The sequence below is a fragment of the Limulus polyphemus genome, unplaced genomic scaffold, assembly GCF_000517525.1.
Source record: "Limulus polyphemus unplaced genomic scaffold, Limulus_polyphemus-2.1.2 Scaffold7979, whole genome shotgun sequence".
Lineage (NCBI taxonomy): Eukaryota > Metazoa > Arthropoda > Merostomata > Xiphosura > Limulidae > Limulus > Limulus polyphemus.
The window spans coordinates 18,050-30,168 of NW_013673589.1; the positions used below are offsets into that span (position 1 = coordinate 18,050).

At 30.0% G+C, this 12,119-nt stretch overlaps 1 protein-coding gene across 1 annotated transcript; it reads right to left on the bottom strand.

Annotated features, from left to right (window-relative positions):
• Positions 1-3,225: 3,225 nt before the first annotated feature.
• LOC106475023 (haloacid dehalogenase-like hydrolase domain-containing 5) lies at positions 3,226-10,731 on the bottom strand (the record flags this gene model as incomplete). Its single annotated transcript, XM_013935720.2, has 5 exons — positions 3,226-3,449; positions 4,295-4,331; positions 5,358-5,448; positions 9,169-9,281; positions 10,447-10,731. Coding segments are annotated over 5 exons (735 nt in total), but the record flags the coding sequence as incomplete, so codon positions are not given.
• Between the last annotated feature and the right edge of the window lie 1,388 nt (positions 10,732-12,119).

Consider the following 12,119-nt stretch of genomic DNA (forward strand, 5'->3'; position numbering starts at 1 on the left):
GAATACGATGGGAAAGCACAGTTTGAGTTACTGGCAGAGATGAACGGATGGACAGAGGAGCAGAAAGCAGTATACGGAGATGTAACACTATTTTATGTAACTTTGTGTTTGGCCTGCAAAATAATTCTTTAAGTAATATTTACACTTGCTTTTTTTAATCTTTCTAGACATATAATGAAACTGTTATTAATCAACAAAATGTAGATTTTACAGCCTTAACAACCAGTTTTTTGTAACAAACTACATTTCTATAAATGTTATCTGTTGACAGACCACACTGTTAAGCCTCTTTTTGTTCTGCTATTAACAATGCTAACATTAAAAAATACAACTTTTTTCTTATCATTACAAGTAACACTTAAGGTATTTGTCACATTGTTGTTCCAAAACAATCACTTACAGGAATTTGAAAGCTGCACATTTTTATATGATTACAAACCTAGCCTGACACTTGGACAAATAATTTTAAAACTGGCCTAAAGTGTTTATAATTGAAGCTATCTAAAGTTCCAAATCTTTTGTTTTACAAATGCTTTTTTATCATATTCGCTGTTTGAGCTTTCATAAAACTAAAGAAAGTTTGTTGTGTTTTGTAGTGATACTTTACTGAGCTACACTTGACCATGTGATACGATTTGATTAGTTTATGTGTAAAGCTTTTAGGTATACTGAACAAAACTCTATTTGATAGCAAGCCAAGACAATACAAATGGTTTAGTCTGGCATAAAGACATGAACAAAACATAGTTGCTTCAACTGTTTTCTGCTTCAGATAATAATAATAATGGATGAAGGGGGATATACTTGTTTCAGAATTGCCATGAAGAGTTACATAAAAGGCTATCTGCACATCTGTAACTTTGAACTGATAGATTAGAGAGAATGTAGCTAGTCCACAACATCCACCACTCCTATCTGACCAAATAGTGGGATTTGACCATCACTCTTATAGTGTGCCCATGGCTCCACAGTGAGGAACACACTTTTGAAGTAATAGGGTGCAAACCATGAAACCTTGGATTCATGCAGTTTGAGCACACTAACCTATAAGCCATGCCCAGACTAGAGGAAAATGTAAAAGTTACAATATGCATGTGAAAAATATCTCAAAGTAAGTTTTTCTTTAATACTGATAATGAACAATAGTCATAAATAAAACCTGTCAATAGAACTATTAATGATCATAGTACATTATGATTTGGAAAAAGTTTCTCTTCACTCTTGCCTTTAACTTTTTTTTTGTTTTTTGCTTGTGGGGAAAAATAATACATTTTAGGTAGCTGTTTTTTTAAAACTGTTAGTTTAACATGGTAAGCCATTTGATTTTCAAAAATTTTTTTTCCTTTTTAGCATGAGGAATTGCACTTGGGAGAGGTGACTTTTAATGAGAGTTAGAATAATTAAGCAATTACTTTTAAATTTTGTAAAAAAAGTTTTTTATTGAAACAAAAAAACTCAAAACCCTAGGATGATAAGGGGGTTTCACTCCCACAACCTTATCTATTTGGGGTTGGTTTCAATGCTTTAAAACCTTTCTAGAAAAAATGTTGAGAATCTATTCAAATTTACAATAATAATTAGGGTGGAAAACAAAGAAAGTAGAAGTAAACATCCATTAAGGTTAATAAATAAATATATAGTAATAGACCTACAAATATAAAATAGGTATAATTCTCTTCAGAACTACACTTTGAAAAAGCCACCAACATTTATAAAACAAACTGAATATAAAACAAAACATCAAGTCTCATTCAACTAGTGTAACAAAACTGAGGGTTGTGTTGTAAATTTGTAATTAATACTCACAATTTATAAATCTAGATGCTTTTACATCACTGGAAAGGTTTAAGGAAGTTATTTTTAATTTAATAAATTAGATTTAGATGTCTTTCTTACAACCAAAAATAGCCTTCAGTATCATCCCACCAAATATTATATACCTTGGTAAAATTTTTAGTAAACAGGGCTGAATTATGTACACTTAAACTAGATGACGTGAGGTTTGGCCAGGATAACATAAATGCTAATATGTGATTTTCATTGGAGATAATTATGTGGACTTTGCCAGAGCATGTGCAATAACAGTCAAATGGCAGACAGTTCACACCCTTGAAAGAGAAGATAGCCATAGCTTCTTGAAACACATGCAATAATGACCAAAAGTGGTAGACAATTTGCAGCCTCAAAACAAAAGATAATCATAGCATTTTGACCCAAACTGGGTATAGTAACCAACATGTGTATACTATGAATGAAAGGAATCTGTATCTATTGATTTTCTGGCTACTCCCCCTAATAGTTTTATCCTGCTATGTCTTATATTGTAACTAATAACACTGAAACAATGCAAACACAAATGTATATACACATTTGTTTACATCAGATAAAACCATTACCCCCCCCCTCCCCCCAATCCTATCCCACAGGACTGGCAGGAAATGAGCTGGAATAAATAATTACATTGAACTAGAGTGAATCGGAAGGGGATATGTGAAATTTGCTTTATATAAAACACAAGCATTGAACACTGATTCCATCAAGTAAGTGGCACAACATAAAATATAGCAGTAGTAGATGTGTGATAAAATATCACAACATGGCTGATAATATCTTCAATCATACCATTCTCCACAAGCCCAGTATGGATTTACAGGATAGAAGAATGTAAAATAGTTGTTATATACTCTTCTTACTCACAATCTTTACTTGGCCAATAAATGGTATGATATAAAATATTGTCAGCCATATCGTTCTATCATATCTCACATATGTTATTACTATATAACATTTTGTAACTACTACTACATACAGCATTGGACAACCATTACTACAAAACGAACTGCATCAATACAATAAAGAGAAGTTGAATATTAACAGTACTAAACTTTGTCTTTATAAACATGGACACTTGTTAAATGTAACAAAATTGTTTCATATAAATCAAGGAAATTTGTATACTAACTGCACCACGGTCTGCATACTTTATGTTCTAAGATCTCTCTAAGTTTAAAACAAAATTTAAAAAGTGTGTTGAGTTTTCTCCATAATATAAGTAATTTCAGACCCTAACTAAGTGAACCTCTCCTTACTTAAATATACCAGTTTCTAAGTGAATGTGACATGTTTTCTGGTATATTTAATATAATGAGAGAATCTGTATCTATCTAATTTCAAGTTCTGAAGTTTTTGGTAAACTCATGATGGTAAAAATTGATTTACATGTTAAAATTAGCTAGAATATCATAAGTGGCAAACACAAAGTCTATCACATAACCTGGGCATGCAGGCTTCAGCCATCCATTGCAGATCCATGTTACATGCCAGTAATGGAAGATGAGGGTATGGAGCAGTGGGAAGAGATTCACAAGGTAAGCCATTAGACATCAGTACATCCAAAATCAGCTGCAGACTTGTTTCCCACCTCACAGGTTCCCCAAATAAAACCACAGCTTCAAAAAAACGTTTATATTGACACATTAATATATTCCACATAAAGAGATCAGCTAATAAAATTTGTCCTTTATCATTTACAATATCAATTGTAAAACAGTCTATCTTATTGTTATAACACTATTATTATTTTTTAAATAACATGGTTGTATAATTCACAAATGGAACAAACAATTTATTCATATTTCAAACTAAGAGTACATAGTCTTATCTTCATTTCAGTAAAACTTCCCAAGTAGATTAATATATTGTGAAAACACAGGTGTAGAATCACACATAAAAAAATTAAGAAATATATAAAAGCATCTCTAAGAATGCTTCACAAACTGATATTATATTTTTCACAAATAAGATATTTTCAGTACATCAATGGGCCAGAAAGAAAGTTTTGTAAAGCACATTTGTACTCTCTTGTGTACATCAGGTATTTACAGATCTTAACACAATTAAAACAAAATAAAGTTACGTCACACTTTTCGTGTTGTGATATAGATATGCTATAAAACATTACTAATCTCCTATTCTTTAAATTATAAAAGATTCTACAATGAAAAACTGATGAATAGATACTTGTCTACAATAGAACTTCATCAACTAAGATACAAAAAAATTAAATTACTGAAGAATTTAATGTCATTTTTTGAAAACTATAACATACTTAAGATTTTTGCTGTTACTAAATGTGGTTAAAATTTTCACTGCAGTACTTAAATTACATTTTTGAACTGTTATAATTCATAAATATGTGTCCCAGTTATCAAATTTATGATTATATGTGAGAATATATATTTACTTAAAAAAGAAACAGCTTATGGCATATTAATATAAAAAAACACAAACTTACCTCCTATTCTAGGAAAGTATCGTTCAAATGCACAAGGCTACAAGAATGAAAATTTTTAAATGTAAAAATGAGCATTTTTAAAATTTCATCAAATATATCCATTAACATTTTACTGTATGTGTGGCATGTGGTTCAAGGGAATTTTAGAAGGTAACTTTTACACCTTCAAACACACACACAATGCTTGTTTGTTGTTAAGCACAAAGATACACAGTGGGCTGTCTGTGTTCTGTCTACCATAAACATCGAAACTTAATTCTTAGCATTATAAGCTTTAAGACTTGCCACTGGGGGCAAACACACAAATGCTAAGAATCACAGCTATGTATAGGGGAAAGAGCATTAAAGCAGGTTTAAATATGCAGTTGTATAATAATTATTTTTAATCATTTTTGGTGAAGTGACACAGAAATATTCAAAAATGGCAGATGGTTTCTGCATGTAGCAACAGAAAGTTTTTTAACTATATGTCAGCTCCTAATTATTGGAAACAAAAAAGATGAAAATTATGGGGTTAAGAAAAACTATATAACCATATTTAGTTTTTTAGATGCTCATGGACATATATTTCAACCGACTTTGATGAGAAATGACCTAAAACTTATTAGATAGGAATTTCTCAATACACTGTAGAAATTAAATAAAACATTGAAAATAATGTTTGATATTGTACAGAATAATGGTATCAAACTTTTTCATAAACAAAATAGAAGGATCTCTTATATTTCTTGCTCTCTCTCTATATTAACTACATTTGTTTTTATCTACATTTTATATCACAACAATACAAACTCTTAACTAACTACACACATGAACAGTTTTGGCAACCTCTAATTCACAGATTAAAATATTAAATAATTTCTTCAAGTTTGCCTTCATGAAACTCAACAATCAAAAGCGATATCTGATAGAGGTTATGTTAGGTTTCAATACCCTGATATGTACTGAAATTTAATGTAAAATATATCTGAATAGCATTTTATGATCTTAAAAATGAAAAGTAAATAGATAAACTTGAATACTGGCAAACTACAATTATTTATTAAAGAGAGCCACAACTTACTACGTGGTTCCTTCTTTTATGATCAACAGCATCTAGAGTAGGAAAGCAGTTTCTCAGTTGATCAACAGTTGTCACTTTGGTAAATCCCAAGCTGAAGAGTAATTGTTTAAAAGGTTCATTACTAAATTTGATAGAAGTATGTAATGCTTTGATATTATTAATTTCCTAAAAAAAAAGTAACATTTACTTTCTTTTAAAATTATTTTACATTATGCATATAAAGCTTTGTTATATTTATACAACAGAGTATTTTTCATGATATTATTTATCATCGGTCCTTGTTATTTATATGTGAGTTATGATCACTAATATCAAAAATTAAATTTAAAAATGACTAATGATAGAGTTAAAAGACTTTTACACCTTCATAAGTTCTTCTGTATAATGCTAATGAAATCCTACATGGTTTGGCTATGTTTATTTACATTACATTTTTTCTCAACAAAAAGATAAGTAACCAACAGTAGATATCCAACACAAACAATGCTGCATCATCATACTTTGCTTACATTACAGCAGTCTTTACTTGGTATTTAGCAGTTTTGAATAAGAAGACAGCATAATGCATTTTTTAACAGCACTTTACCTGTTGCATACCCATACAAATATATCCAATTGAAAAGGAAAAATCCAGTAAGAAATAGAAACAGAACCTAAATGAATTCCAATTAAAAATACATTTACCAAATTACTTTAATATTTTTTATATTTTTAACTGTAATCATGATGTGCATCAAAACTGGTATGATTCTGAAACATCATAAGTAAAATTTTAGATGCAATAATATAAATATACCGACAAAACCAGGGGATGTTTTATTTCAAGCAGAAAAGTTAAATTCTGCAATTCTAAGTCTTTCTTATAAAAATCGATTTTATCTTTTATCAAAATAGTCATGTATTTCCTTTTCAAAAATGTACTGGAAGCCAAATTGGAATATATTTTACATTGATTTTAACATGTTCATATATTTATAAATGGAATCATGTATCTAAGTCTTTCAAAACTGAAAAATATTGTTTTGTTAGGTAAATTTAAATACAATGCTCCTTATTGTGAATTGTTTTTGTAAATAATAGCTTTTGTTTAGTATTAAAACTATGTATTTGTTATGCATAACAGTTTTGGTTTGGTACGTTTTCTTGTATTTTTATCATCTAGGTTATTTTACATTTACATATTACTTAATATCTGATATTTTTATTGATTCTGTGGCTTTCTTTTATTAAAAAATGTTTTTTAGTAACCATACTAATTTACATAATTTTAATTCTTATTCTAAATATATTAGCACTGGTATTTATTGAGGTCCATCAGAACTCATTGAAATTTATTAACTCCATGCAATTTTAATATCATTCCTTAATTAGTACATTCAAGCCTCAAATACTGACATACAGGCATTCACAGCTATTTGTATATTAACATTATTTCTTACATTATTAGAACCAATTATCTTTCAACGTATACTTCCAAGAACCTGATAAGATTGTTACAGGAATCCAAGTACCTTCAATTTGATTCCAACTAAATTCTCATTAATTTATGTTAGGCATCCAATTTGATTTCACTGAATAGGATCCAATTAGACATCAATTGGATTGCTGCATGAATCTGAAGGAATTTTTATTTGATCAAATAAGTGTTCAATTGTTTTCTTGCAAGAATCTATTGGATCCAATTAAGCTTCAACTGGAATCTTATAGAAGTAAATGGGATATAGTCCAAATTTCCTATTGAATTTACTATTTGTTTTCCAGTTGGAATCCTATTAAGTATTTCGCTTTATACAGGGCACTAATGTTAACAAGGCCTTTTGCTAAATACTGCAATTCATCAAGCTAGCTGAGGGTACAACACACAAAGTATTAGTTGTAACGCTATCCATATCAGTCATTTAAGATAAAGCAAGTATGTTAAATAAGTAGCCTTATTAAGTGTAAGTCTTCATAAACAGTAGCCTTCAACAGAAAAACAATTTAAAAAAATGCTTTTATACACTGTTCTCACTGTAAAACTGGTACTAGAAATGCTTCCTGGCAGTAGTAAAGGGGAGATAGGCACACACACACACAGATATATGTCTGTGTATATATACATACAAACTGCATGATGTTTTATTATTACGATACAAATCAAAAGCAAATTCTAAAACACATTTTCTTTTCACACAGATTTATGTTTACTGGCCATAAAATCTAAGTTATTAAAGTTTTAGGAGCAAAAGAAATTTAAAAAAGAAACAAAGTCATTCAAAGACAAGCATGTACTAAACACAAGTGAAAGTAACACAAACACATAACATATAAGCAACTGATTCAAATGTACAGAAACTGTATCAACTCACTAAACCTTTACGTATACCTAAATATTTCGTGTCTAGAGTGTCTATAGTAATATCACCACTAGCTTTCTATATTTCTGACAAGTTCATCAAAAAGCACAAAGATAAAGATGTCAAAACAGGTGATAAGCATGTAGGTCTACATCATTATTTCATGTGAAGTCCTGCACTGCATTGTTTAATGCCAAGCTATTCTATTTTCTAAAATTAGTTACTTAACATGCAGTGGCATCACAACCAGTTTATGGTGTCAGTAGAGTGGTGAACCATAGATTTTACCAAATGAAAACAAAAATTTTATCAAATAAAAACAATGAATGAATGACTAAAAAAACTTTCGTTGAAACTCACAAGCTTATACATCAAAATTTTGGCAGCCAATAGAAAACACTGATAATTATAATCACAATCAATAGTTTTCATACTACGATCAGTCTGGACATGTCTGTTACTGAGGTTACCTCATATTTTCACGAAGGAGTTAGGACAAACTGTACTACAATTTGTTGACAATAGGGTCTTGACTGAAAATTGTAATCACAAACTCACACAGCTACAAATTGTGATATATGCAAACTGACTCTAAATCTTTGCTTAATTACACTTGCAACTTGTTTTTAAACTTTACTCAACTAAAGATGCAAGAAACAATCATGAAACCAATGTTTTATTACAAGCTATAATTAACAAGGAGTCAAGACTTTCATCCATCATAGTCAATTGAAGTATTGTTGTCACTAATTTCGCTTTAATGAAAGGTCTTTCAACTTTAGCTGAAGTGAATTGGAAATTTATTAGTGGGTATGTTAATTAGTTTAAGCCTTCTTGGTACATGAATAGAGAATAAACACTTCATAAGTCAGCAGAAGTAATATAGAAATGCAAAATGATAAATAATTATGAAGTTTCTTTTTGTCAAATTTGATATGGTTACAGTTACAGCTTGCTTCTTGAACATTATCGAGTTTTCAGAAACTTGAGCTAGTACTGAAAAGTCATTTTGTATAGTAAATGCTGCAGGGTACATAGAAAAATTTAAAATGATAATAAATAAAAAGGGAGTGAAAAGTTTGTATTGAATATTTTTACATTTGGTAAAAACAAAATCCTTACTATGTAGTAAATGTTAAAGCTTGTTTCTAAATTCCAGTTGGATTTTCAAATAAACTGCAAATAATAAAAGAGCCTTTTCAAAATTTGAGCTAAGTGTTAAATGAAAAACAATATAATGATAAATAATAATCGATTGCAAAATATCTTGTTATAAAATAACATCATACATGCAGTGATCATCACTAATATGTTAGGCAGTGAAGTGTGTGTGTGTGTGTGTGTGAATGTGTGTTAATTATTCTCTGTATCAATAGTTTTCATACTACAATCAGTCTAGTCATGTCTGTTACTGAGGTTATCTCTTTTATTTTCCTGAGGGAGTTAGAACAAACTGTATTACAATCTATGATTACCCTTTAGCAATGTCTACAATAGGGCCTTGTCCAGAAATCAAGCAATGTTTCTCGTGAAATTGACGGAACATCCTCAGAGGACTGTGTGACATCACGACTTGTTGTTCAGTAATCTGGAAAAAAAGAAAAGAAAAAAGATTGGCATATCTCTGTTAAATTTATTTATGGCATTGTACAATATTAAATTTAAAATTACATGAAGACAACTTGTTTGAAAGAATATATGTCTAGTTCATACCTAAATAACTGAACAATGAAACAATTCTTAAAGAATCTGTTTGAATTGAAATACTTCAGTTGAACAATTTAGCAATAAATCACAAAACTGAGAACAATAGATATCTTTTTATTTCATTAGTTGACAGTTATGAAATGCATTGCTATAAATGACATTATTCCTACCAATAAACCAAATGTAATTGAAAAAAACACAAACACCTAGATTATTAATTAAATGCAAACTTTAATCTTTATTAAAGAAATGTATTATGTGAAAGTACACCACTACAATTTCCAGAACCTTAATTAGTACAAGATAATGAAAAAAATGATATTTAACGGGTCTCGAGTTAAGGAAATACTAAGGAAACAGATTACACTACCTCCTAAAATACTCACAGTTGAGGTTTTCAACTAGCTAATAACCAGATTAGATGTTGTCACTGTGGTATTTTTAGGTAAAACTGCCCCCCCCCAAAAAAAACAGCAAGTAAGATAGATCCATTATATAACACACGATTTCACCAGAAAATATTGCAAAGTATTGAATTTCTCTGATTCTAATAAGACTGTGCAAAGAATGAGGCTAGACACAAATATAAACATACAGTTAAAGCATCTTTATTTTATAACACAAAACAACGTTGTGTGTATTAGCAAAGCTTAATTGCCTTTACTGGAGAATGTTTAGTTCCTATAAAACTGTAGCTCTGTATACCAAAGAAACCTGCATATTCCACCAAAATATATAGATATTATGTTTTAGTCTGAGAAGGTATCATGCTATATACTAAAACAACAATGTAATACTTTCCCAGGGCAACTAGTGCTTTATTGCAGGGGAATAACACAAAATAATTAGTAGTTAGAGTGAAAATAACTAAATTACTTTCTTGACATGTTGTGTGGAAAGTGCACACACCTAGAATAAATGGAGAAATTTGAAAAGTTCTACATTAATAAAGGTGTGTGTGGGAGGGGCAAACACGATTTTTAATACACTTTAGCATACATTAAACTAATAATTGTGGTAAAGCCAACAAAATAAAACTTAATTACCTCTACTCCCAGCCAATCAGTCAACTGTTGAGCTTTTTTATGACGCATCGTGTTTCCAGCATTGGTAACAAAAACTGTTGGTACTCTGAATTTTCCATTAGTATCAATAAGTTTTTGAAAAGTTTCAACAGCATGAGGAAGAATTTTCCTTCCTCGAACAATGACTCCATCAATGTCAAAGAGCAGTCCAAACTGAGCTTGACGTTTAGTTGCTGGTAAAGGATATGATTTAGTTGCTGGTGAAGGATATGATTTAGTTGCTGTCTGAGTTACATGATTTCTAGTCTAGAATAAAAAATAAAGTATATAAATTCATATTGAGACAGAATAAAGAATACCATTTTGCTTCATTTATTAAATCTAAATCAGTGCAAATACATTCAATACTATACAAAAAAAAAAATTGTACAGCATATTTTTTATCTCTTCTACAGTATATGCATAAAAATTACCTAGATTTCAAATAGTACTTCTGACACCATGAGTCATCTATTCTAAAACTAGTTGTGATAAAAGCTACTTGAAATTTGCTATAAAAAGCCTAAAAAGTACAAACTGACCAACAATTTATCAACTTGTTTATATATATCTCATTCCTGGGAGGGTCCATGTACTGCATAATATTAATTTTATTTTACTGTTAAAGAACTCAATGTAAATAACTGAAAAGAAAAAATGGGTTAAATTACTAATTTTTTATATAAACTTTATACAAAACCCCAGCACTAATTAGTGGGATTAATTGCAATATTGATGGCATTCATGTTTATATTTTTCTGTGCAACTCGTATTTATTTGGAAGACTGTAACCAACAAAGCCATAGAACAATAAGCAGTTTGGTGCACAAATAGCTTATTCTAGGGTTGAAATAAAAATGCCCTGTGAATAAATCCATAAAAATAATTTATGATATTAGTCACAATTTAATACAATTTCTATTTGTTGTACACTTTTAATGTAACCATTTTGTTCTTATGTTACCATACAAGTAAATTCTTAAGGGCTGAATGATTCCAAAAAGGTGTACAGAAATTTTCTAAGAGGGATTTATTACATCAACAAGTATTTATGTCATTCTTACTGATAAGTTGTTAATAATCTTTGATGAAACAAGAGGGAATTCTCAATAGCCACGACACTTTCTATGAGTCCTTTTTTTTTGTCCTTTATATAAGCTATATTTTTGTGCACTCATCAGGATCTCTATAATATACCAGCTTGCACTCATATTGAAATTCTTTTAGGCATGATTAGAGTAAATTAATCTATAAGCCTTTGGGTGTGGTTAAATACATCAAGCAAAAGGATTTGACCTCCTGAGACCAAAACTGTAATTAGATCTCAAGTTGGAGCTAAAAGTGTGTACCAGAAAAAAAAAAATACAAAAAACTCAGTAGAGAGACTAGAAATAGAGAGAATAATAGCACACATTGAGATAGCAAAACTCACCCAACCAAAGGAAGAAGGACCTAAGAATGACAATGGAGTCAGGGCTAGCTGACCAAAGCTATTGTTGCGTAAGCGAGGTCATGTGACTAGTATCACGCCACGTCTTTCTAGAAATATCCTGTTCCTTCATGAATGCCTTAGCATTTATTAGACATGTGTTTGTCTTGTATATATAAGACGTTCCCAATGTGACGGGAACAGTGTAATGAGTAATTGAATGTAT